The sequence below is a fragment of the Anopheles moucheti genome, chromosome X, assembly GCF_943734755.1.
Source record: "Anopheles moucheti chromosome X, idAnoMoucSN_F20_07, whole genome shotgun sequence".
Lineage (NCBI taxonomy): Eukaryota > Metazoa > Arthropoda > Insecta > Diptera > Culicidae > Anopheles > Anopheles moucheti.
In genome coordinates, this window is record NC_069142.1 from 6,964,162 (window position 1) to 6,992,141 (window position 27,980).

The window sequence follows — 27,980 nt, forward strand, 5'->3', positions numbered from 1 at the left end:
ATCTTCGCCTCGATAAAGAAGATTTTGTCAGATTTGTGCCTTGCCAAAATTACTGTAATAACAGTATAATAAAAGTGTTAATATTGCTAGTAGAAATATAGTTGGGATTACTTCACATTCCCAGAAAGTGGCGAGATTCATTCGAATAAGCATAACTTATCAAATGTATCCAACATGTCATCATAAGCAAAATTAGTGATTCTTTGAAAACCATGTTGTGGAACTTTAGAAGTTGTTATTTATAAGAAACGATGTGTTACAATAATGTATTAAAATGGTCTGGCACACGAGCTGTGTGAATATGTTTTTACTTCTTCAAACGTTGCATTCTAGCCAGTAAAGTGTGCGGTTTCTTTACCACAGCACATACACACACAATTGCTCACTCACTTCCTACAATCTCTGCTTGTACACTTAGTGGCACGAAATCACGTTAACGGGGATGGTTATGAGCAATGAATTAGTAACGATTATAGAAACGCAGTAAAATAGTGAGGTTAAGATTTACTGCGCAGCTCGATAACCACGCCACCGCCGCCACCTCCACCCGGCATGTCCTGGTACTTCAGGTCTGTTTCTGCCCGGTAGCGGCCACCACCGACGACATTCCGATCCAAGCGTGCCGGCGACGGGGAGGTTGTCTTTTTGTAATAGTGCTTCGTTCGGGGCTGTGTGCCACCCGGTTGATGCTCGTTAGCGTCGATGCGGCGTGCCGGAAGCCGGTACGAGTCGGGGTAATCATCGGTACTGGAGCTACCGCGCCGTACGATGCTGGCCGTGTCTTTGTTAATGGTTACCGGTGACCGGATGCCGATCGTTTGTTCCTGCTCGCGTGTTATGTACGTGTTGAGGTATTCGCGTGACGTTGGTGTGCCGTTCGTATGCGGATCCGCACCGCCACCATGCAGCGTTCGATACAGTTCCGGCGCACGATTCTGCAAATTGCGCAGAAACACATTCTTTTTGTCGAGCGTCGGCCCGTCCGGGCTGGTACGTTCGTTCGGATAATAATCGCCGCTCTGGGTAAGATCGCGCGTACTGCGGCTGACCAGATTGACGATCGAGGGACTCTTCAGCTGCAGCGGTGACTCTCTGGACGTTGCGTACTGGTCCAGGTGGGAGTTGGAACGGTAGAAACCGGCACCGATACCGGTTGTTCCACCGTTGCCGGCAGTGGCCGGACCGCGGCTCAGCTTTTCCAGGTAGATCGGGCTCGGATCGTTCGTACCGTTCAGTCCATGCACGTTGAAAGATTTGCTCCGGTTGAGCGCTTTGTAGGTGCGGGCCGGTTTGACTGGGCCAGTGTTGGCCAGTGGTTTTGTGCCGTTCGTGTTGACCGTATTGACGATCGATACGTTTATTGTGGACGAGTGGAGTGGTTTCGAGCGTTGAAGACGGTGCTGATCGTTGCGGGGGAGTGTTTGCGAGCTGGTGACCCCGTACCCGGAACCACCGGGATGGTACTGGACACCCGGATCATGCTCGTAATGGGTTCCGCCGCCTGCCGACGTTGGCAATCGATTGGTGCTTTTGCTGAACCGGCTGAGTGTGTGCAGATTTGTCTGTGGAGGTTGACTGAACGATCTGTAAGTATTAAACGAAAGATATAGTATTTAGTATTTCTGATAGGAAAATGAAGAATGAGACCACGTATATTGCAGATCAGGGCCCTTCAACATCTGATGGCAGCTTCGACATTGCTTTGTTTTCGGAAGCCTTGTTACGGCATCGTTTTTGCATTTAAAACGCCACATTAAAGAATCACACTCAAGTTACGGTTGGTTTGCAAACAACACGAGTGTTTAAACCGGTTTCTTCATACTTGTTTCCTCTATTACAGGCCTGTTGCTGCTTGGATGGACAAGCACCATAAGGGTGGGCGTTTGACGACAGCAGGCCGAATCTCTAATGCTCAATTCGCACATGTTCAGCGCCCCAAGTATGGGCATGGGGTCCGGCAAAAGATGCTGGTCTGTTAGGCGGACCCCTTTAGTGACTCGCCATAACGAAGGAACATTGGAACGCCATCTTTGGACAGCCGTACAACTCACCGTGTATGGGAGGAGGTGTAGACACGTTCCTCGCGTCGATCGCGTCCGGCAGATGCTGCCGCAGCCGCCGCTGCTGCCGCTGCCGCTGGATTGTATTTGTTCTCCTTGCCAAAGATGCTGCCACCGTACGGGTTTTCGCCAAGGTAGTACTTTTGGCGGGGCGTTGGCCCCCCGCTGCCGGTGGTCATGTCGGACAGTATGTCCGATGAACCACGCCGCTCCGTGTAGTTGCGCTCCCGAGCGCGATCCGATTCGCGTCTACCACCGGCACCGTTCAGCTTGTGACTGGCAGCAAACTGTGACTGTGAGTGGCTGGCAAGTCGCTGATCGTCGCCCCCGTACTGACTGGTGTGCTGTGGATGATGATGGTGGTGATTGAGCAGCGGCGATCCACCGCTACTGCTGATGTGCCCGTCGATCACGTTGTACTGTTGGTAGGTGGTGGACTGCCGCTTGTTCTGTCCACCGGCCAGTGCTGACGGTGTCGGTGATTGGGACCGTTGGTGGTGCTGCTGTAGCTGTTGCTTGGTGTTTTTTAGCTTGAACTTCCGTTCGGCACTGGCAGACCGGATCTTGCCCATCAGCTTGCGGATGGAGTTCCCGATGGCCGAACCGACGCGGTTCGCCTTCGGTGGTGTACTCTGCGCACGGCTAGCCGCACGCTGAACCTGCTGATGTTGTGGTCCACCGGCGTGACTTAGATCCTGGATGCTGCTGAAGCGTGTCTTCTGGTACGGTTTGCGCAGCGTGGTCACTACCGGTGGTATCTGTATCGGTGAGACGGAGCGACTGCGCGGTGCATACCCGTGCACGATCGGTTTGCTGTGATACGGTTGCTGTTGTTGCTGCAGTTGGTGCTGTTGCTGCTGCTGTTGAACGGCAACCTGGCGCCGTTCGAGCACCTTGCGTCGCTGCGGAACGGTTGGGCGACCGTCCGGCATCGTTTGGCCTATGGAGTGTCGGTCCGGTGACACTGAACGACCGTAACGTGCGTTAAAGTTACGCTCGCCGTTCGTTTTCGGCCGTGGAGTGGTTAGATAGGCGGATGCGTACATCGGCACGCCGACATCCTCACGACGGCCCGGTTGTACGGAGGATAGCTGCCGTTGCACCGGGCGTGCATCTTCACTGCCGGAACGGTGACGCTCTCCCGATCGATAGCCCGCATCGTGACTTGAACCCTCCAGCAGCAGATCCTCCCGGGACGTCGTTATGCCTCGCTGGCCCGTCCTATCCGCCGTCCACTCGGAAACACCCTGGAAATGCGCCGTCCCCGGTGGTACACCACGCCCCGGCCGGTACGGTGCGCCGGTACCGGAACCATCCGGTTCCGCCGTGGGACCACCGACCGTGTCGCCAGATTTGATCGTTACGTTGAAGTAGGTGCGTTTCGTTGGTTCTACCAGCTCGTCCAGATCTTCGCGAGAATCCCGCGACGACCGTGATTCGCTGCCGAAATGTGACTCGAGCCACTTGCTCGTTTCCTGCTTGCGCGTTTCCTCCTCCTTGTCGAAGTCCAGCGGTTTCTTGGTGAGGGCATCGAGCCGATCGTTCAGGACTGGTACAACGCCCGGCAGATTGTTGGTGCCCGGTTGCCCCACCAATGCCAGATCCTTCGGATGCCGTCCCAGACGGCGTGCTTTGCGCAACCGATCGGAAAGACTGTCCCAGTCCGAGAGCAACCCACCACCGGTGTCACCGCCGCGGCCACCATCACCACCAACACCACCGTCCTTGTCCATTTGTGTTTGCTCTGCTGCGTACCGCATCTCGTGTCCGATCACTTCACCGTTCGGGCCGATCAGATCCACATGCTGTTCGTCGCGCTGCTTGAAGTATCGCTGGGCGGAAGACTACACACATATTGACACAAAGACATGCTGGTGAGTTTCGGGCGTGCAAAAGGAAGGTAGTAAGACAAAATATGGCTACTACTTACCTTCTGGTCGATTACACGCTCGCCACTGTCGACCTGATCGTAGCCCGGCAGCAACCGCTGCTCGTCCGTCTCCGGCAGTTCGTCGTCGTACAGCTCCTCGTGCTGGCGCGTCTGTTCCTTCTCCGTCACTAGCGTACCGTCCGGTTTGGCAAGCTGCCGAATGTCGGTGTCCTCACTGTCGATGACCTTCCGTGAGCTGATCGATTGCTGTACCAGCTGGGGCCCGGTTGGCGTTTGCTCGGTACGCGCCTTCTCCGACAGCAGCAGTTCCCGTATATCGTCCACACCGCTGTTGATCGCTCTCAGGTACGCCTGAATGTAGGCAGCAGTTGGCCCACGGATGGATGGGAAAGAAAATTGTTTTCTTTACTTTACGGGTTAGTACCTTTGCCTGCACAACGCGTCGCGTCGCTAGGCGTACTTTGCTTATCTGTTTTTTTGTTGTCGTTTTAGTTGGTGTTCATTGGGCGCGACAGTTACCACTTTGTTTCCTGCCCACCATACGCCCAGCCAAGCCATATTTGTTCGCGACGTAAGAATGAATGAAGAATGTAAGTACAAATAGACTTTAGTTCTCCCTCCCTGCCTGCCCACACTGTAAACATACCAGTGAGTTCTACGGTATAACAGGTTGATATAGTCTACACAGAGCAAAGACAAATCAGACGTTAGCGGAATTCTCCCCACTCCCAATTCGGTAATCTACTGGGCCTTTTCTACATATAGAAGAATTCGTAGAGCTAGCTGGGCTAGGACGTCATAAGATGATGTACAAACTGCATCTTACACAAAGTACCAGAAGGCTGGTACGTCTTTCAATTCTTCACTTGACAAAGAGGCAATCTCTTTGTGCAGTTCGCTGTGTCGTAAGGTGCACGAAGCACTAATACTGAAACGATGGACACGGTTTTAATGTAAAAGCGAAAGCGCAAGTCAATTCGTGTTTGACTTCTCCCACCCGAGTGCTCAAGATATTGCTGGATAGAAGCACCCTACTTTGTTTAATGTCTTTCTGCGAGTGTTTCTATCATGAGTTACAAGCGAGTTCGCTGTCGTTAGATCTTATGCCACTTTTTCGCAGATGTGCGCAATTTCCACCTAACAATCGTCTGTAGTAACAAACAGCGAAGCGTTCTGAAGCGTTCCCCATCATTATACTCTTTATCAATAACTGTATATATATATAATTCATCTGCACAGGTACATCGACATCATTGTCAGAATCTTTGCCCTCTCGCCTAGTGTCGCCGTGAATATCCCTTCGCGTCAAAACCTGTTTCCCTTCGTTTTCCTTCCCTCTCAAATGGATGTAGTTCTCTTTCTTGCTGGCATCTCTGCACAGATGTAGGTGGAAAAAAAAACAGTCTCAAGGGAAACGCACGAACGCGGTAGGCTAAACAAAAACGAAACCGGTAAAATCATGTTGCTGCCAGCATTTATTCGCTCGCCTTTCCCTTCGCTCCGGGTTTGGAGTGATTCGCGCACTGGAACGAGTTTCCACTGGTACAACTTCCTTATGTATTCTCGGCAGGAGGATCGTCTCGTCACAACCGTTCATCAATCATATTGAATTGAAGGGAGGCAAGAAAAAGGGCAGTGGTGGTGCTATCGAATAGAGAAGAAATATTTCCACTGCCGCTACGTTCTCGGACACGCTGGGGGCATTGCCGATTATGCTGTGTTTGCAATTCTTCTCTCGTTCAAACCACCGACAAACAGACACACACTGCCGCACGGGATACATGCGCGTGGTGAGTGTAATCTTCGCCAGATACTGTCTGAACTGACGTAGGTTTCAGGGCACTGAGAAGGAACTCGTAGGCAGATACCAGTTGTCTGCGCCTTACAAAACTGATGGTCTAATTTCTATCAATTTAGCTCAAGGTGGCTATCTCTGACGAAAAGAGTTTGAAGCACTTCAGCTCAACTGCAGAATGGCGATAACATCTTCCCACAAATTATGCCATATCTTATGCCATTATTAGGCCTGATAATTCTATCATCAAAAATGGTATTTAAATTATGTAAAACATACCCACCTAACCTCAAAAAATGCTTCTCAAAGGATTAGACATGCTGTAGCTGATGCATCTTCTTCTATCAATAGCGATTTCTACCCATAAACTAGGTGCGATAACACGATACCGCTTGGGGCCTTTTCAATGTGATGCAGCCATTGACCCATTTTCGTATCTCATTTTGTAGCTCGTTTTGCTTGTGTGTTGTGCATTGGGGGTACGAAATTCGGTTAAATAATAAAAAAAAAACACGTAAAAGGCGTCGAACTCGATCTACAGTGGCAGCTGAAAAAAACGGGTTCCCAATTCGAAGCCATGCGATTACCTTCCTTGGTGTATACCAGACATTTAGAAGTAGTTCGATCTTCAGATATCTGATGATAATAGCAACAAAACTTCAGATTAAAAAATGTATGCAAATTGAGAATAGGGTATAAATTGGTGTTATACCCACTAGTGTTTTGCGTAATGAATCTTTTCAAAAGAGTCGCTCATATGAATCTTTAGAAGAGTCGTTCATATAACTTTTTACAGAAGAGGCCTTCTAATGAATCTTTTTAGTAGAGTTATTCATATGAATCCTTATTGAGGAGTCATTCGAATCAGGAATCGGAGTTCACTTATCTTGAATGATTCCGGAACTTGTAAGGATTCATCAAACTTTGAGAGTCGCTCAATCTTTTCAAAAGAGTCGCTCACATGAATCTTTAGAAGAGTCATTCATATAACTTTTTACAGAAGAGTCCTTCATATGAATCCTTTTTAGTAGAGTTATTCATATGAATCCTTATTGAGGAGTCATTCGAATCAGGAATCGGAGTTCACTTATCTTGAATGATTCCGGAACTTGTGAGGATTCATTAAACTTTGAGGATTATTGATTTGTTTAATTCACGAGCTGATTGAATAAAATGATTCAGAATCATGCATTCAGTTGAAATATTTATTCAGATTCATGATTCTCAATAAGATTCACTCAACACTAATGCACACTCGCTACAATCGTGTTTTCTCTTACATAAAGATTTTCCAAAACCTCCCCGCAAACTTCTTGAAACTCTTGTTTATGCTGAACAGTGTCAGTCTGCTGAACAGTCTGCCAAACAGTGTCACATAATGCATCTTCATTTTCCTACCAACCTGGAGCGAAATGCCGATCTTTGCACTGCAACAAACTGTCGTGACGGTTTCAATCTCGTCCCCCCTCAACCCGTACACTTCATCCCGTGTTGATCGGCAAACCGCTTCTTCGGCCGGTGCAATCGTTTGCAACATGTCAGGTACGATTCGCCTGCAGTAAACCATTCGCCAACCGGGATGGGGCGGGTTTGGGGTTATGTTATTGTTGCTCTTCTTGTTTTGCGATCCTCCCCTCGGACACCCAGACATGTTACGTAAAAAGCACACCCAAAAATCTTCTCCACCGGTCGATTGCATCACGCCGGGTACTTGGAACGGGGTTGAATTCTCGTTGGACGACGGACATATTGGGGGGGGGAAGGCCACCGATCCTGTTTCTTTCTTCCTCGGTCGCGCACCACCGAAAGGGTAGTGTTCTGCGCCGTGTGAACCTGCCATTTTGGTGCCCCGGTTGGCTGGGCCAGCCAAGGGCCCAACGAAAACGCTTCAGATCGCCAAGAGGCGCTAATAGCAGGGTGCTGAGTTAAACGGCGCGTCGCGTGTGCACCAAGACGACTCGGAGGATGTGGCTGCCCCCCAAAATTATGGTTCCCAAATCTTCGGTTTGAAGATGGTATCCAAAATAAGAAAGCAAAAAGGCAGTGGCACAAGAAGAAAAAAGCGTCCAAAAACCGCTGGTGTCTGTGGTTGCTGGTGGTGGTGAGTGTGTGTGTGTGTGTGTATGAAGCAGACCCCCGAGATCGGGGAGGAAGGCAACAACACAAACCTGTTCTGACCGTTCGTCTAGGCTGGTCGAATGTGCATATGCAGATTTGCGAACGGAGGTGTGGGACACCTTTATGTGCAGAGGTCGGTCAATGTTCGTCGCTACCTTTTCCGCCTGACCCGCCGTCTCGCGTGCGCCTGCGTTACCAAACTGTCCGATCTTGTCCTGGTTTGCGCGGCGAAGAAAAAGGTTTTGTTCCATCGCTACCGAAATAACCGAACGCAAGTCCCTTCACTTCGTTTGCCTTCGCGATCGTGTGTGTGTTTTTTTTTGCGTGCAAAGACCCACCCGTCCGTCCTTGAGCTAGTCCCAGCAGTTCACGCCCAGTAGGGCGACCCCTACACACACACACACATGTAGGAGGAGGGGGAACGGGGGAGGCTCAGTAACAACTTTCTTTGTCCATGTGTATGTGCCAGGGAATGGGCAAATGGTGTACGCGCGAACGAACCATACGTTCCAACTAGAGGCGTCCAAATTGTTCGGTTCAATGTATCTAGTACCGGTAAGTTACCAGCAAACCAGATAAAAGAAACCCGTTTAACCAACTGTTCCAGTCTCCCCAATTTTGCTTTTCTTTCTACCCCACTTTTCCGACGGCCGCGCGGTTGTTTGGCCGCTAATTTAATGATCGTACGCACATTGGCTCTCCCTCCAAGCTATCCCTTAATCCTACGGAGACCTGGCAAACGTTTGCACGGCCACACTGCGCGCAAAGGGTGAAATTAGAAGAACGGAGGTTTTTGTTTGTCGAAGTTTACAATTTAAGGATCCGCTGGAATCATCTCACCTCTAACCAGCGACCCGCAAAAAAATGAAACTCTCCGTAAAGTGGTTCCGCTACGGTGACGTATAATTGCGACCTTTTGCGACCGAACGGGATCACCAGAAGTGTCATTCCGGGGGTCTGGCGCGCTATTTGTGCTTTTTGAGGGGTGTAACACTAATAGCGTCAAACTTCGATGATTCCCGTCGTCACACGCGGGTGGAACAGGCACATTTACCGGCACAAGGTCACAACCAGGAAGGTAGAGTTTGGGGCGGGGAGGCCATGCAGACAAATGGTGCCATCCGCAAAAATTGACGCTTGACACTTCAGTTCATGCGCCTGGGGGTGCACAACCGCGGCCGAGTAAGATACGAAAAACAAACGATACGAAACGGCGGTATTGAACCCGGAAATTAGACGCCACTGGTAAAGCCATTACGGTCCCCAGTAACCACGCCAGTGTGTACCGGTATCGAAAAACGGTAGCAACCAGCTGCTGAGGGGGAATTGAAGCGAAAGGAGGAAATCGTAGACGAAGGCAACGCATACACAGGGGGGGAAGCGCAAACATACACGCTAGATCGAGCCCCGAACCGTGTGTACCGATGGTGATTGCCGTGCTAGATTGGCCAAAGAGTGGCTCAAGAAAGGTAATCGCAAAAACAAAACAAACACCACGCCGTTTCGGTGGCGTGCGTGAGAGGGTTTCGTGTTGTGCCGTTCGGTAATATGTACAGCACAAATCGAACAGAAGAAAGGGGGCCAAGGCTCCGAAGGGGATGCGGGGGGAGATTGATCGAACAAGCCCTTACCACCATTCTGGTCCATCTGGGTGAATGATAACGGAGGCATACCCAATCGGTTTGAAGATTATTGCTATCTCTACAGCTCTACATCTACATCTCTATTGCAGCTATTAATGGGTTCGTCTGCAATATTCAAACGGGTAACGTAAGGTTGAGCGTCAATTTCGTTGTGTGTACCATTTCATTTGATGTACAAGTAGCGTTAGTTCTTTGCCCAACATTAGTTGCTATAAAAGATGTCTAGACATTGAGAGAAGAGCGTGGCGATAGCATCGCATTTAGACTATATTAGCAGAGTGTGGACATCTTCATGTCGGCAATCAAAATTCTATGTTTTGCAACATATCTCTCAAGAAACTATTGAAAACTTGTACTATCTACAGACATTGTTGTCTGAAGAGGTTATTCTTAAGATCTCTTTGCCTTCTTCAAGGATTTCTGGAATCGCTCTACATGCATTTTGGGAGTTAAGCGTAGGATCTCTTTATATCACCTTCGGTTGATTGGTTCGATTGGTGCTGACATGGAGGCCTCCGCTGTCCGTTTGATGTTTGGTCAGCTACGGGTTGATAGTCAATCGCGACCTGCAGGACACGCCGTACAAGCCAAGTACACACGGAAATAGGCACAAATATTAGCAGACACCGCTCGTAAGGTACGGCGAAAAAGGTCAAACATTGGAAGACTGTGACCGTCAGGAACTGGATGTAAACTTTTACCCGCACATCACTACACTAAAGCGTTAAATCCACTGCTAAGCCTCTAACACGCACCCTCTGCCATGCGCAGCACTTTATAAATCTTCCACCGCTAGAAATCCACGCGGATGGTTTATTCTTTCCACACTATCAACACCTTGTCGTATGGCGGTTCACCGTACACTCATCGAACCCCGGACGGGCAACTTAGGGGGAAGGAGGAAAAGGACACACCGTAGCCGTGTCCGGGCGTTGCATTCCGGGCCCGAGCATCAAACAACACTGGCGCGACTGCACGAAACAAAGCCCACCAGTACCCTGAACGGGCAGCCCACCGTTTGGGTGAAGGAACACGAAGCAAACACATAAACCAGATGCCTTCGACCGTTCCACCGGTCCCAAACCGTTCGCCACGGTTCAGTCTGCTGGGCAGGTTGTTGAACGGGTTTTTTTTTTGCTGTTGTTGTTTGGGCTCTCACGCGCCGAAGGCTCCGCCACTGAGTGGCGGCTGAGTGCAGACTCTAGACAGATCTTTGGCTCTCTTTTACGTTTCTCTCGCTTGCACAAGCGCACTGGCGTGATGATTGTTTCGTGACTATATAGTACTTCGATACTTCTAACGAGCCCAAAAAGCTCTCCCACAGCTTGCACATCTTTCTGCCCCCCTCACCCCCCCTCCTTGCGGTCGGATATTCCCCGTTTCTGAGCATTTTGGGCGATACCTACGGCAGAAGCCCACCTGTGGTACGCGAGCGAGAAGCAAAGTAAGCTCAACAGCTCCAAGCCCAAGACTACATAATAGCATTGCTGCAGCACACGCGCAAATCAACAAGCGACGAATGTTGATTCGAAGCGAATGCGCGAACGGGTGGACATTGGGTGTTGATATGAGGAGGCACCAAAACCAAAGGTGGGGAAGCGACGCAGGTTTTGCATGACCCGTAACGCCGATTCTCTGGGTTGTGTTCGCAGCGTTACGAAGCAAGTGAGTGGAAGCTCTACATTCTTGATGCGCTCAAGAGATTATAACGAAACTCGTGAACCGTCTGGACGAAGGAGAAAGAAACCGGCAGGCACGCTAAAGAGAATGGCCGAGTAAAGCAGCATTAAAAGCGTACGGCGTAGGGCCCTTGGAGGGAGTTTGTTATGCTTTGGGAGCAGTGTGCTCGCCCATCTTACACACGAGTGTGTATGTGTCTTGGGTAATAAGATGGTAAACACAATGAACAGTGTTTCTCCCGTATGGGGAGGGCAATTCTGAATTCTTTTTAGCTTCGAAAATAATGGATAATGAAGGTGCGCATGATTCTGTTTTTTTTTTTTAAACCGTGCGGTAAGCTCACTTTCATCTTTTACGCCGCACTGCACGGGGCGTGCTTAGTAGTTGCTTGAGTCTCCTAATCCACCCCTTGTTGGGAGGGGGGGGGGGGGGGGGGGGGGGGGGGACGGTGCTCGGTGTAAAGGGCAAGAATTTTTGCTCCTGCTAATGGGAGCAGTCGCCAAAGCGGAGGGACCCTTTCCATGGTTGGCTAAGGTGTGCATTCCCTTCCCGACAAACCGGTGTGTTCCCTCTCAAAGGGGGGGATGGAGGGAAGAGAGGGAGGAAAAACAAAATCACCCAATGCTCCAGCGAACCATGCCGAGAATCAACACACAAACACACTGTGCGAGCGCGCGAGAGAGAGAGAGCCCGTTGAGCGACAAAACGGGTTCGTCGCTTGTGGTTGACCGTTGACTTTGCAAGGGCATTGAAGTCTTTCGTTCATACCGCTCGGCACTTACCTTGCAGCAGCGGAGAAAGCCAATGCAGAATGTGTCGCCCACCAAACCGGAAGGACGAGACGGGATTGATCCTTTTTAATGTCTGCTTGGTAGGATTTCCTGCTTGTTTTGCTTTACGGTATCGTCAGTTTACTAGTGACACTTCCGGTGCTCGAGGAGCAATTATCGGTTATTCTTACAATGTTTTCCTTTAACTGATTGATTGATTATAAAAGTCACCCTTTAATTTGTACTATCCCTTTATATCTGAAGATTGCGGCTAAAGTTCCATCCAGAAAAAGTTCTATGAAAGACTTCTAAATGTCTCAATGTCCAATGTGATGTGTCACAGATATTGTTTGGGATAACCCTACATGGAGGGACTTCTCATAGAGGGAGGAATAAGTACATCCAAATGCTAACATGTACTATTTGATTGATCTTTGCTATGGTTCTGTCCAGCAGACGTGAGACCGCTAGAGGGCAAAAAGGCAAGAGTTGTTTGAATGAAGCGTCACAAGGAACAGTTGACCTTTATGCGACAGATCGACGAAGGCAAACATGCAATAATGAGTTCTAAGCAACAGGCAAAGCTCCAGTTTTGCAAAGCAACTGTACGCTTACCATAGCACACCTATCACCCCTGAAGGTGTCACGACGGAACGATGACATCGCACACATTGCTGTGGCCATTGCGTCATCTTGCGAACGTGCTCCGTTTGCCGTATCGCACACTGCGAACCGCGCCGAAGGCCAACCATAGCAAACGGCTGATCTAACCTTGCCAGTGAGCTGTTATTTGCCCACCACCCGCATCTTCGGAAAACAGGGGTGCGAGGCGTGAGTCTCCGGGGCTGTGAAGGTTACAGCTGGTCGGTTTCGAAGCGAAGACCTGCGAATGGTCATCGAATGGTACGTAGAACGCATATGGAACGCTGTCCAAATTACGCGTTCCAAAACAACCCCTTTTCCGCCGTGTAGGGTGCGTGGAGAGTACGTGGTGTGGCCATGTGTGGCCACTGCCTAACAGGGGCGAGAACCGTGCGTTGTTTAGGCACACCGTCCCGGAAGCTGCTTGTGGTCTGCTGTCATTTCCGACCCCGCCCCCCCCCCCTCCCCATTTTGGGACAACAGGAAACCCCCTTCCCCCCCCTCACCCCCTACCCCTAGCGTACGTGCCGGGGGAGGGTGCCGAATTGTGGGTAACCGTACTTACGTCGTCGGTAAAATCGCCGAATTGTTTCTGCTCGGTCACCTCGGTGCGTTCCTTGGTTTCCTCCCGCGACACCACCACCTCCTCCTTGATGTTGCGCAGCAAACCGTCGGGAGGCCGGGCCACGATGGTGCCGCCGGTCGTCTTTGGTGCGTTGCTGCTTACTACGGTATCGACCGGCAGGGTGGGGTGCTGGTTGGCGTCACCGCCACCGGCCTGTCCAGCACCGGCCAGCCGGTTGCCAGACTCATCCGCCTCCACCGCATCCGGGTCGCCCAGTGTACGGTGCTGTGCAACAAAGACGGAAGAACAAAAACAAAGATGAGACCCCCAGCGTGTAAGGAAAAACAGTATAAGGACAAAGGCAAATTAATCCGCTAATTGGTTATTTGTTGTGGGTGCGCGGGGCGTAGTTGCAGTTGCCGTTCATCCCCTCCTCCCTTTCACCCCTTCATACCTCGGTTTGTACCGTTTCCTGTTTGTCCGTGTCCTCGGTCGTGTTGGTCGACACGATCGGGCCAGAATCTTCCACCACCTTGCCATCCTCGAACAGTAGCTGCCGCTTAACACGCGTCTCTATCTGGCGCGTTGTCGTTAGCTCCGTTTTTCGCTTCTTAATGATTTCCTCTGAGCGTATAAATCCATAAGCAAAATGTAAAAAAAAGAAAGATAAAAACAACATTAGCATTAATTTCCTGGCCAATTAAACGCCACTTTGCGCCCGAATGTATGCAGCGCGCATTGCACCGTACGCCTGAGTGTAGGCAATCGTACAAGCAATCGAACAATTTGGATCAATTTGGAGCTGCCCGGGGGGGGGGAAACTGCGTTGTGTTTTTCCGCCCCGAGGGGCCTACCTACCTTCACGATTGATTGCCTCAACCTCGGCATTGTCCGCCGCCGTCTTCACTTCCACCTGCGAAAAGTCATCGGAAATGATTACACGGGAGAGGTAGCGCAAACCGGACGGTTCGTGACCGTCCGGCGTTGCGGGATGGTTGTTGTTCGCATCGATAAGCACGTCGGCCGGGCGGGTTGTGCGGCCACGTACCCGGCCACCCGCCGGCTGCTGGGCCGTGTGCCGCCTGCGATGGGCAGCCGGGCCGGCGTGGACGGGCCGGATGCGCACACTCGCCCCGGTACGGTCCGGTGCCGTTGGCGGGCGCCGGGTACGGTGGTAGGTGGACGGTGGTGACGGTACCGTGCCCTTCTGGGCACTACCGAGCCGGACCTGGTAGTGGATGCCACCGTCAGTGGACGGGGGCGGTTGTTTGGTTTGCTGATGGCGGGACGGAGTTGGTGCTGCTGATGATGGTGGGGCCGCTGGTTGTGGCTGCGGTTGCGGCCAAGGTTGCGAATGCTGGTGGCATGTTCCTGGCAGTACGATCAGTATTACCACCATTCGCACTGCTGCTTTACGCCTGTTTTTTTTTTACACTTCCTGATGCCGGAACACTCTCACTCTAACTCGCTTTTCGAGCGCTGTCACTTGCACTACCACACTCGTTTAATAGCTCGTTAACGTTATCGTTTATATCTTTCAGTAGCGAGGGTTCACCTACGGTGCGTCTAACCTAACCAAACCTGCAATACTTGTACGGGTAAGGGTGAGCACAACAGAGGGGAAGGTTTTCCCTACAGCCAGATGCCATCGCTCGCTTTGCACGCTTGTCATCATCCCATTTTGTAACGCACGGTAAACGGGACCACGGTTGTACGATAAGCACGGGGCAGGTGTAAATACACTAATCATCCATCCAGTGCCGCAGCACGAACGAGTCTATCAGCGAGTAGTACGGAACGCCACCCGCTACCGAGTCGGATGCCCCGGAGGTCACACCGGTGTGCGAAAGCGGGGGAGGGGGGGGGGAGGGGAGGTGGAGTGTGCAATGGAATGGAATTGTAAAATGTCAAGCACCACCAATAAAACGCACCGAATGGCAACCCTCCCACCCTCCACAACACACAGTTCATTGGTGCAAAACCATTAGCCACCGGACGACGGGGTAAGCTTGTCCTGGGCTCGGTGGGAAATTTGCGCCCGAAGGTCCACCAGTAGCGGCGGGTGAGAATTGTTTTTTAATGAGCTAAAGCCTCCAACGCATTACAGCTTGGACGGGGCTGGGGGCGGTCAATTGTGGCAGTGAAGCGAAGATGCGATAAATACTGTGCCGGAGCATCGCCAGCAATTGGGAAGGTCAGACGAGCGAGACGGGCCAAGAATGGTTCGTGTTGGGGCGGGCGAGTTTTTCTCCGGGCAGCAACGCCCAAGGGAAAGGTCGGACCCCTAACGGGTCGCACATAACTCGCACTGCACTGTTTACACACATTCTTCATCGCCCTACGCAAGGGCGCAGACATTTCGTCACAGCGGTCGAGTGCCATCCAAAAAGCCGGCGATCCTGTCCACCAATGCTCTGGACCTTCGGGACCCGGACAAAGAGCATAACAAAACAACAGCCAACAATTTGTAAACACAAACACAACAGCCTTCCCTAGTTGTTGTGTTTACCCCACCGAAAGGTTTTAGCGTTGGGCAATTGTGCCAGGACCCTCACTGCGTCGTGACAATGATAATCGCTAAAATAAACAAGCACACCACCGGTAACAATGGCCGCACAACCATTTTGCTGTTAGCACCCCGGGTTTTTTTTTCTTCTCTCTCGTGTGCTGCGCAACCCGGGGCCCCCGGTATATTGCACCACATCGAAACCACCGCCCGCATCGCGTTTTCGATGGATCGGGCGCGAAGACACTTCCCCCGCCCCAAAATACACAATGGTGTCTTCAGTTTTGTTGCGACACTATGGGCAAATACAAAAGCAAAATAGCCCTTACGCGGCTACCACCCCACCGAGTGTTGGAGTGGAAGAATTTCTCCAACCACGACGACTGGACCCGGTGAGGTCCCCTTCCTACGAAGGATGTCGCTCTGTTGCGGACGGTCCGGACACGTTTTGCCCGAAGCGAACGAAACCGTGGCGCGCTAGCGGCGTCGCGGTCCCCCCCCCCCCCCCCGGGACGCCCTTTTCTGGTCGATCTGGGTTGGGAACTTGCTTAGGAGTGGTCCCTTGCACCAAAGAACTGTGCTCTTTTTTTTCCGTTGAGGGTGTGGAGTTAATGCGCCGGCGATCACCCCACAGACTGTGATTGCGGCCAATTATGGTTGTGGTGGCTTTTGGTGGTGCTCATTTCCCACTCAGTCAGGTATCAAGGTGTCACTTTTTGGAGATACTGGCCCGGGACTACTTGAAGGCGCTTTTTTATGGAGCATATGGTAGATGCTATATGATATGGGTGATATGTCTACCCTATTCGGTAAGCATTCTTGACATCTAGGAGTTGTTTAGATGTGTATTCTATCAAATTCTCGGTAGTTCTCATCTAGACCAACATAAACGAAGGGAACCTCGTGGAATTAACATCCACAATAACTGCTCTTCAGAAAACCTTGCCTATATAAGACATTATCTTCTACGGAAGATTTGTATCTTATCTAAAGTACACACCTTGGCCACAAGAATAATATCCACAGAGCTTAATATCCACAAGAATTCTAGAGCCCAGAAACAAAACTCCAAGAAAATAGGTTCCATAAGTCAAATCAGATAACCGAATACCTTGAAAATCTATAAGAATTACTCTGCAAGTAACACAGAGCAAAGAGTTTTGAACTATTTACAACATAAAATAGATAGAGTTTTGTAGATGGTGGATGTATGTGCTATAAAATTCTCGGTAGCTCAGATAGACGAAGATGAACTCACGAAGACTTCTCGAGGAATTAACATCCACGTGAACAACGCTTCGAAACCCTCGCATGTATATTTAAAATGAAGTTGGAATTTAGTAAAGAAAGAGACATTATCTTCATCGACAGTCTTGCACCTGTTCTGAGGTACACACCGAGGGGCTTTACATCCACAAGAATTCTTGGATCTCAGAAACAAACTCCAGGAAAATTGATGAAATACTTTAAATCAGGTTATCGAATACGAACTCGTGAAGATTCTGATGTACATCAACAAGAATTACTCTCCAAGAAATATCGAATAGAGATGAGCACTAATTCTACAAACAGCTCAGGTGGGCGATGTTCAGGAGATTCTGATGTTCATCCAATAACCTTGCCATCCTCGCGAATCACTCACCAAGAATTATTAAGCCCATCCATCAAGCTTTACACCACTTTAAGGACACTTTTTCCGACGTTAGACATTAATCTTGGGGACACTCCGAATGTACAGTGTTACCAGGGACCGGAGCACTTCACAAATCGGTATGGACGTGCGGAACGGAAGCTGATTATGGTGTTCCGGCGTGTGTGTTTGTGTGACATCGCGCACGCCTAACGGGAATGACGGTCTGTGTGCGGAATGGCAAGTGGAGTAGACCCAAGGTTCGCATCCGTTCACTTTTTGGGGCAAAACTTTACAACCAACCGGGGCCACCCCGTGTCTTCGCCACTCCGTTTCCTTCCCATGGACGGGACGGAATGTTGAATGGTGTGCGGGGAGGGATGTGGATGATTGGATGAGGCACCACAAAATCGTCTGCCCGTCCTTGGCGTGACCGTTTGCTTTGGACGTTACGGGAGGGGGGGTAGCGGTCTATTTTGGCTCCTACACCGCCGCTAACCTTCCGCTGGGATGACTAACGCAGCAATTTCGGAGTATGAACTTTCACGCGCAAAATGCACTTTGCCCGCTGGCTGGTAAACACGAACGCGCACCGTGTACTTGCTTTGGACGGGCTTTGATGCCACCCTCGATGCTTGGCAGCAGCATTCTGGAGTCGCGCGACACCGGTGGCCAAGAATGGACGAACGTAACTGACGCTGGTCACCGTGCATTACCGTGTTTGTACCGCGAACCCCGCCGGACTGGGCCGTGGACACACCATGCGACCATGCTTTTCTTGCACACAAACACACACACGACCCCTGTGGTCTCTCCTCTACCCCTCTTCTTCGTGAGGAGGTCTCCCTTCTCCCTTCCCATCTGGGTTTATGTGGCTAGCAAATACCACTGCAACCCCGAGCCCGGTTCGGAACGCCGCCGCACGCACGAAAGGAAAATTCTCACATTTCCTCCCTCTCTCGCTCTCGGTTCTCGGTTCGCGCTCCGGTGGCCGTGTGCTGGTCGAGCCAATTACGCCAAGTTTTTGCCGCTCTTTTCAGCAAACGGTCTCGACCGTATCGGTCTATCGCTTATCCACCACGGATTTGTTGCTGTTGCTCTGGGTGGCTTTGGAGAACAACCCCCTATTCCATCCCTCTCTTCTACAACCCCCTCTAGTCCCCCCAGTTCGGTGTGTTGTGTGTTGAGATCGCGTTTTGTTTTCGATGTCGTGCGGTTTTATACTTGCACACCCTCCTCCAGCACCCATCCCGCCCCCTGCCACCCCCAGTAGGTCCAACTGATGATCTTCGGTAGGAATGGTGGTGTGGAGGGTGGTGGGGGTGGGGTTTGAGGGGGTGCGCACTTGTGCCGTTACTCATTGCCATCCATCTCGCGTTCGTGCCCTCACCAAACCCCCCCCCCCACCCCACCTCCACCCCCCGTTTCGAAGGGGTGGGAGGGGGGAAGGGCAAGATGTCAAGAAGTTCGGCAAGCGAGTCGGTCGTGGAGTTACGTTTTCACTTTCGTTTCGTTCACGGTTTGCACCGTTTTGGTTTCGTTGGTCGGATGGCGCCCGCATGGTAGCGTTTGCCCCGTCTCTTGCCATTCATGCCAAAAACCGCAGCGGCCGGCACTAGACGCTGGGAACCGACGGGCGAGTTGGGATTTGCTGGGAAGGGGTTTTGGCCAGAACTGGAGCAGCGCAAGCACACACACACGCGCACACAACCGGACCGCCGGTGCCGAGCCCTTTTCTTTTTCTGTCTCGAGCCTCTCACAGGTCCACGAGCGCGCCTTTGTGTGTGATCAGTGTTTTTGGTCGCCCTTTGCAAGAATGCGGGTGCTGCCTAAAGGATGTAGGGCAGGGCGAGCAACAACATCGCCAAAGTGTCCAATCTCCAGCCAGCAGGAGGGGAGGAGAATTACCATTGGCACGAGGTGAGCACTGGAAGAATTTGCCGTTGGGACACACTCGTTGCAGACTGGGAGGACGATCAAACCGCGCTAGAAGGTGTCTCTTGTGCATATCTCACGAGATTAGTCCACCTAGACCAGAAGAAAAGCCCCGATCCGTTTATGCAACCATCATCCGGCCCATACGGAGGTGTTGCGCGGGCGAAACGAAACTTCCACCTGCGCTCCAACAATAACCGGCACAAACACAAATAAAAAAAGTATTCCAAGGCTCCACAAGGGGAGGGGGAGTTTGAAGATGCGCTTACGGTGCCCAGAAGTCAGTGCAGAGAGTCTTCAGAGTCGGGCAGCACATTTGCATAGAATTCACCTTCACGCGGTGGGGTTTTTTCGAGCTTGATTGATGGAAGCGACGCCGGGGTGCTCAGCCACCCACCAAACTCAGCATGCAGCGACGCGATCGGGATGTATCTCGTTTGACTGTCGGGTGTTGTTTGTGGCAACGTGTGTGATGTGACACCTGTGACAACTGAGTCGCGCTTAGAACCTGGCAGAAGATAGAACAAAGCGCACTAGACGCAACGGACCGTGTTGTTGGTGTTGTTGTAGGGCGGCTTCGCCTTGTCGACCTGTGGATCGCGTATCCTGACCGGATATACGATCCCAGCCGGCGCGGAGAACCCTTTTTTGTTCTCTGCGATACCACGTTCCTGCCGTCCTTCGAGCGCGGCACTACTCTTTTGCTTTGACGGTGACACACACACACACACACACACGCTTAGTTCACAGACGAGCCCATCAGCTCATCGAACAAGCACGATGGGGGAGTAAGAAGCGACTAAATGTGGCCCGGTTCGCACAGCCTGATTTTAGTAGACAACGGCACTGCTGCTACCACACCGTGTCTCCGCACATTGCCTCGTGCGCGCACAGCGCACGGCGCGCTGGAAGATGCGATGCGACGTACCGTACCTCAGCCCAACAGCACGCTCTGTGTGTGAGGAGACACACAGCCACAGTACCACTCGTGTGTGCTCGCACGACAACACACTACTCGAGAGCGCGGGCTCACACACCACCGCTCACGATCGCGCCGATCGCGGTTTGGCGATTCCGTTTAGGTAGGTCCCGGTTAGGGCGACTTCGGCTTATTTTTTTTTTTCGTCGGGCCCTTAGGACACAATGCGCCACAGTGAGGGACGGGGGGTGGTGGTCATGTTGCAGCTGATCCCGGTGGTTGCATGGATGGCGTTGCGCACCAGGTGACGGAGGATGGTTCCGTTCCGCTGGCACTCCGAGGTGTAGTGGGCTTTTGTGTTTGTTTTTTTTTTCCATCCCCCTTTGAGTCCTGCTCACCCTCGCAATCCAAAACTCCGATCGAGGATACTCGAGAAGCCATTCACACACACGTGACGTTTGACATCTCGTTTGAAGCCATATTGTTTTCTCGGATGTGGGGAATCCGGGTCGCGTTTCGTTTGTCGTCCCCATTTGCCTGTTGTGCTGCTCGTGACTGTGCTCGCGGAGCCCTTTAGGGGTGGGTGACACGCGTTCTAGCGCAAGCAGACACAGCGGATCGCGCTCTCTCACGGTTCCATTCCGAGCGGGTCGGCTTACCACCACCCAGTTGGCGCGCGCGGATTGTTGTGCAATCGGTGCTGACCCATTGCACAACGCATGTCGTCCGCGTGCGTACGCGTACGCGCCAGAATATGTGCCGGAGGATGTCGGGGAGTCGTTTGGCGATGGGAGATGATGATGGTGTGCCGAGATCTTCGCCCCCTGATATGACATGATGTGTACCCGGGTAGTACTGCATCCGTTCGGTGCGATTGGATCGCCAAGAATGTGGCATTGGATGTGGCGATCTCGCTTGCTTGCTTGCTTGCTTGCGCCACACATCTCGATCTTGCCACTGAGATTTGCCGCACCGCCGTCGTTACCTTTTGTGTTTCTTTTTAGCTCGCTAAAACCGCACGAACCGCACTAGTGAGGACCCACCATTCACGGTCGAGAACCGCGCACGGTATTGCCCATTGGTGCGTGAAACGATTTGTCCCCATTGCGTGGTGCTCGGTGAAACGCGCCTAAATGTATGCAGCACGCCACGCACGCGTGCAACCTCTCCGTGACCATGGCCGACGATCTTATCGATGCGCAACGGTGTTATAATTTAACCGCAACAACAAAACGAGTCGCAAAATGCGACCAAACCATCACCCTGATACTTACCGCATTGTGGGTGTGCTGAGGGCTCACGCCCTCTAGCGCGAGTCCTTCGAAGCGTTGCTCGCTAACGATGGCGTTCGGTTCGGTGTCCGGTGTACCGCCAGCAACAGACCGCTTCGAGCGACGCGCTGTTGTTAGTTCCGTCTCCCGTTGCACCATTTGCATGCCCTGTTCTCCGTCCCGCTTTATGGTGATCCTGTTCGGGGTAATAACAACACGCATTAGTACTGTAACAGCACGACGTCCAAGTGCATCCGTTAAACGGGCATGGTACCGCACTCGACTCCCCCATCAACGCGCTGTTTGACGCCGTAAACCGGGCATGCACTTGAAGGACGTTTCAACGTCATTTGATGGCTGCCATATTTGATCATAAAACTTGCGCGGGATTACGCGTCCAATCGGAAGTCAAATAAATCTTATACCGACACAACTCGCGTCTACCGGCCGCATCGATGAGTGGACTAATCTACCGCCCCAGTGTCGATTTGATCGTAAAAGCCAGCGATGCATGCCGAGAGAAAGGGACTCTCATTTATATATATAACGGCTAGAACTACGTACAGCGGGAAGGTTTTGTTCAGACTGAGGTGAGCATGAAGATTTATAAAATTGAATAATCATAAAAAAGTCTTGGAAGGGAGTGCTTGGTGCGAGGGGAGTTCAGTTCAGTGGTCAGCGGAACGGATCGCTTCAATCGCTAGTATTTAAACGCGGCTCGATTGTGTGAAGCGTGAAATCGTTGGTTGACACTGACGGGTGGAGCACATATGCTAGAGGTTATATTTAATATTGGCTGCATGTCAAAGTATATCAATAGTACAAGATCAGCTAACTAGTCTTATTAAATGATGCTATTATACAGGTACTAATATTTTATCTGGCATATTCGGAGCTTTTTTCTGAAGTATATTCAGAAAGAACTAGGATATGCCTAGCTAGATCTGAATTCGTTGGCACGTTTTAGGATCTTACTCAAAAGTAAACTCAGAGATCTTTTTTTGGGATTCTGTTCTAGGTAGAACTAAAATATGTCGTAGCGATATAGAGTTAGCGACCTTCGTGATGGTTCGCAGATTGACATATCAGTCAATCCTTTTGAGGAAGATCTGAAAATTGCAAAGAATTTCAGATGTATTCCGGCAAATTCGTGTACTACTTCAAATACAGGAACCTGAAGAGGCGGGAACTCTTCTAGGTCATGATCTGTTTCAAACAGAAGATCGAAAAATATCTAAGCTTGAAGTGTATAAGACGGTGTCGCAATAGCATGCTTAAATGTAGTTCATAGAAATGAAGATATTCTTATAAAGACTTAAGATTTTATCTGACATATTGGGGAACTTTATGCACCTAGATTGCTCCAAAACAGATCGGATCTAAAGATCACAACAGATCTTCGCAAGTTTTAGGATCTTACTTAAAACTCCAAATCGGAGCCCTTGTTTTGGGATTTACGTAGAGATCTAGAATGATTGTCTACTTCATCTTGATGGTTTGCAGATTGACAAATCAAATTTGGTCTTGGTTTGAGCAGGTCTTGACATGAGATCCAGAAATATCTGAGTTGATGGGTAAAAGATCAAATTCCACTAACACTTTGCCTGTTATCTAATACGCTTTGCCTAACAGTTAAGCTTTATTGAGCAAGTATTCGCATAAAGTCTAAAGCTGTCATATACTATCACTTGTCAAGGCATTGCGGTTGTGTAACCACCCACAAGTGCCCAAATGCTTAAACAAATCAACTGACATCTGATACGCCAAACAATGTTGACTCTGCTTCCGAAGAAGCCTAATTATATGCATCAAACGTCAGGTTGATTGGATCACAAAACCTTTCACACCTACGGTCGTAAAAAGTGTCCAGCATGAGATATCTTAGTCCACTTGTTACGACTTTACCTGTTGTACCTTTACGACCTACTACGTTCGATTTGCCATCTTTCTCAGTCACGCACACCGTGCGGTGCGGTAGGTAATAAAACTTCAACCTCACGCTGCCAGCAGTAAAGCAAAGCAAAGTGCAATTCTATGACAGGCCGGTATGGGCATGATCTTTGTAACGCTCGGGCGAACGACATCGTTTAATTCAAATCCACACAAAAGCGCGGTGTGATGTTGCGTGTGATGCAGAGCAAGAGAGGATGCCGTGTACCTCATTCCAGGCAGAGGCCGTGTAATGCAATGCACCTTCTCATATATGGGTGATGACGGTGGACATGATATGCATTCTCTTCCCCATTCATTCCCACATCCGCCACATTGGGATGCCATTCCATACTGGGCGGAGGGGAGTTGAAGTCACATTCGTACAATCGGGCGTCATCAGTCCGCAATTTAATGCGTCCAACCGCGCAAAGATAATACACACGGTTCTGACACACGGGGTGGTGTACGCGCTGCACCGCAAGTATCCACCCACCTAACAAAGAGCACATTAGACCCAGATGACCTTCGTCGGTGTACAGCGTTTAGCGATGAAGGGAAATGCGGGAAGTACGTCGTGATCGGCTGTCCCCGAATGGATGATCGACGAGATCAATGATGGTGTTTGGTGCCGATGGTTAATGTATGAGCGAATTACGTATGCGGGTGGAATGTTGATTGTGCAAGCCACAGCATTTAACCTTCTTATGTACGGCTACCCGTACGACTCACGGGATGTTAAAGGAACGGGGAATGAGGTTGTGATTTTTGTCGCAGAATCGCAAAAAAACTGTGACATTGTCCAGCGAAATTACTCAAATTCTGAACTCAGACAAAGAGAAAGAGATGGAAGGAACCTCCATACTCCAAAGAGGAGAATACAAACTTTAACCTCACTGATGTACATTGAGTAGGTCTAATAGTAGAATCGCTACATAGACGAGGACTTCCCCAGATCTCCAAATTTCAGATCTCCCATCTGATGTTTAGGTCTCCAACTTTAACCTCACTGATATACATTAAACAGGTCAAACAGTAGAATCGCCCAACAGGCTAGAACTTAAAGTTAAGGATAGCTAGTTATTAGGCAACGCCCAGAATCCAATGGTTAGCGAGCTAAATGCGCAAAGGAAGAGGAAGAGCTTTCACAATACAGTACAACACACCACGTTTTGCCGATGACCAATTTCAACCGAAGCGAGCATCTGACTCATCGGGGACATCGGAACAACATTTGACGTCAGAAATCGACGAACCTCACCAATGTACACCGTAGCGTTGCGCATCTCCCTATGGCTTGCTTCGCATTATGCAAGCACCTTTAGCCTTGTTTGTGCATTTAGATATAGCAAATATGGGGGTTTTCTTTACAATGGTTGACGAATTCATTTACGCAACAGATAAGCGTGAAGGACATTTAGCCTTTGGTGGCTATTAAGTCCACCCATGACCTTGCGGATAACGTAAACTATATAAGCGTTAACATCTGCCGCTTGCAATGGTAAAGCAATAAACAGTATTCATTGGCTCTTTTTTAATATATCCCGCCACAATGAGGAAGAGTAGCTTGAGATTAAACTCGTCTAGACGACTGACGGCTGATGGCGAAGGTATTGACCCTGACGATCTTTACCTTCGTCGATCCATGACCGGACCATGAAGACGTAAGGATAGTAAATCATTCGTTTTCTCCCTTTTTGCCACCCCCCCCCCCCCCCCCCCCCCCTTCTACCTCTCCTTGGCACCGTTGACTCTGCCGACTTACTACCGAAAATGTGTGCCATGTCAAGGAACCCTGAGCGTGACACGTCCCGTACGCTGATTTCCACCGGATAGCAGAGCGGGTGAACAGTAACGAAAACCTGTTCCTACGTTGTGAGTTTTTAAAGCCCAAGTTGAATCACCTTTTACGGGCGTGGGTGGGGTTTTGAGTTTGGTGCGGGTTCAATCTGCGTGTGATGCGAATTGCGCCGAAACTTTGCTGAGTACATGGCATAGGATTGTTGACATCCGGACAATAACGTCAACAGCAACATCCTACGCATTTTACCAATGCTTTAACAGTTGTTCCTAACGTTAATATAATATGTTCCGGGTATAACTCACCTTAACGTCCTGTTTAGCAGGCGAACGGCCGTTGAAGATTTGACGTTCACGCGTTAGTTGATTGAGTGATAAGCTCCTCACCCTGCAACAAAATGGAAGCGAACATTGCGGCAAAGGATGTGTGTGAAATGGATCGCATTCAATTACCGCACACACACACACACACTCTTACCGATCAAGCTGGTTGATTGTCTGCTCGGTGACGGTGAATCTGGGAGACTGGCGGTTCGGTTGATTGGTGGCCGCGTTTGATCTTGTTCTGTTTCGGCTGCACCGCGAAACAAACAGATGAACACTGGCACACGGGTGCCCGGTACACCACACGCACATACACTCGGTCTAATGTTTTGTTTTCGTCCTTCCGTCGCATGCAGGTGCGTTACGCATACATTCTTCGATCCACGCACTTACACAACGCCACTACTAAAATGGAGTTCCCGCCCCGGATGTTGGAACCTGGATGTGAACGGAATTGGAGTACCTGCGAGCAACAAAAAAAAAAAAAGCGCTGCTGTAGCCACACAATAACAGTGCCGAAGAATGCTCCACCGTTCCGTGCGTAAAGCGTACTAAAGGTGTGAGGCACGGGGTCGGTGAAGCGAGTTGCGAAAACCCTTTTGTGCGACACGGAAATCACGGTGTGTGCGTAAAACACGAAATACGTTCGGGTGACGATCACGATGATGATGCCCGCGTATGGTGATCTTCGGCCCGGGATCGATCAAAACCCACCACCACGACACACCGTCAACATTCGGGCCGCTGCGCAGGTGAACAAATATGGTCATATTAGCGTGTATGGGGGCGCGCAAATACATCACCGTCCAGCACAAAATGGACAGCACAACGCGACACAGATACATGCGCGCGTGCGTGTCATCGCGGTGCGTTTGTCGCGCGGGATGGCGCGTTTGCATTTGCATTAGCGTAGGAGGAACTTTGAGCCGTACCATCCTTCACGGGGTGGAAGCTTTTCCTGGGCCGAATTCCATTGCTATTTGGTAAGTGTAAGCATTCCGATCGTGTAAACACGCAAAAGATTGATTGCCATGACGAAAACAGCGTGGCGTTTGATTTCGATTTCGAGATTAGTGGCTTATTGTCCTATTCCTGGAGTAGAACCTCTCGTCCTACACTCAAGATTATAGCAGGTTCAAGGTTATTGATGATCAAACAGTCGCTTATAGGTAGTTCATCTGGGATATTGGAAGTTTATTCAAGCTAAACTGATTTCAAAGTTACGGACATTACACGCATTTAGGATTTCAAGGATTTCTGTCTATGAGATCTATCAGATGACCCTGTGTGTGATGTAATCTCGTTATCATACACCAAAAAAACAAACAAACTACCATGTTGGCTGTGTAATCGTTCCATTATCGCTTACATTGTTAGCCAATATATGCGATGTTGCGGGCAAAGAGCTTTCGCGACAGCGAGAATTCCTCAACAAACGCGTCACAGCCCACACTCGATTCGTGGTTCCGGTATGGGGCGACTTCTCACCCACGCGTAGACCTGGACGTGACTTTTCGACAATCGAAATCAAATCACACCAAAACAGCACCGGAATCGACAAGCACCCGAATCGATGAAATACGCTTAGCAGAAGACAAGACAGCTCATATACATTCAGCTTCGTCCCAAAGCACTCGATTTCCGGCATTGATTGCGAACCTAACTAGCGCAATGATCTTGGTGTGTGCCGTTGCAGAATTTATCTCCCGCGGTCGGTGTGGGTAAATCTTGTCGTTTTTTTTCTGCCTTTGCTCCAAACTGAACCGTCATTTGATTGGCAACACGGCCATCTTCGGTAGGTCGCGTACTTGTACGACCGGAGGCCCCGGGTATATACGTCGAGAGGCGGTCGTGTGTCCACTTATGGCGCGAAAACCGGTGAGTCGCAAGGAGAACCGGTGTCGAGACCGATGACCGTCTTGCGTGTGGCGCGCGCGCACCATTTGAAGTCATTCGGTTCAGCTTGCGCAACAGAACCTGCTGGTTGGGATTGGAAACCGTGTGTCCTCGGGTAGCCCAACATTGAGGGGTTCCCCCTTTATACAGCACGCGTGTGGTGGAAGTGTATCGAGATCCACCAGAAAACGATGCGTAGTTCTTATTCTTCTGTGGCTTTAAAGCGCGTCAAGATTCTCCTAAATAGTTGTGAGATATAAGACAGCTCTTTTAATCACAATTTCTTCTGGTACTTCACTGGTCAACATCACAACTCCCGATTAGGCACGTTTGCGCCATGGCTTGTTAGCAGGTGTGCTGTCTTCCTCTCCAGCTGCTGAGCCATTCGCTTTGTTTACATTCTATATTTACACTATCAACAGCGTGCACTTAGTTCTATTGCTTTTCGCGCGTGATCTTCACATAGTCTGCAGTAAAAGTGCTCACTTGTGATTGTTGTCGTTTTCCGCTAACCTTTGGGGACACTATGACTGTCACCGTACACTCACAGCACGGTTGATCGATCGAATGGTAGATGGATGGATGGACCCGTTCGTTCCGTGGGCT

At 50.3% G+C, this 27,980-nt stretch overlaps 1 protein-coding gene and 1 long non-coding RNA gene across 4 annotated transcripts; one reads left to right on the forward strand and one right to left on the reverse strand.

The window, feature by feature from the left end:
- Positions 1 to 223: 223 nt before the first annotated feature.
- On the reverse strand, positions 224 to 27,974 carry LOC128307197 (uncharacterized). Of its 3 annotated transcripts, none has more exons than XM_053044936.1 (10): positions 27,861 to 27,974; positions 25,633 to 25,941; positions 25,461 to 25,542; positions 21,429 to 21,621; positions 14,023 to 14,077; positions 13,619 to 13,788; positions 13,165 to 13,449; positions 3,991 to 4,302; positions 2,052 to 3,904; positions 224 to 1,584 (listed from the first exon to the last, which is right to left on the reverse strand). In XM_053044936.1, the coding sequence occupies exons 4-10, from the start codon at positions 21,588 to 21,590 to the stop codon at positions 498 to 500; spliced, it is 3,924 nt and encodes a 1,307-aa protein (XP_052900896.1). In that variant the 5' UTR covers positions 21,591 to 21,621; positions 25,461 to 25,542; positions 25,633 to 25,941; positions 27,861 to 27,974; the 3' UTR covers positions 224 to 497. The 3 variants fall into 3 exon arrangements, with proteins under 3 accessions (XP_052900896.1, XP_052900897.1, XP_052900895.1); XM_053044937.1 differs by having other exon boundaries at positions 27,888 to 27,905; XM_053044935.1 differs by lacking the exons at positions 21,429 to 21,621; positions 25,461 to 25,542; positions 25,633 to 25,941; positions 27,861 to 27,974 and having other exon boundaries at positions 14,023 to 14,563.
- LOC128307199 (uncharacterized) lies at positions 3,574 to 25,977 on the forward strand. The gene is made up of 3 exons (XR_008287611.1): positions 3,574 to 4,367; positions 4,444 to 4,541; positions 25,835 to 25,977. It is a non-coding gene; the product is annotated as an uncharacterized LOC128307199 (long non-coding RNA).
- Positions 27,975 to 27,980: the final 6 nt, after the last annotated feature.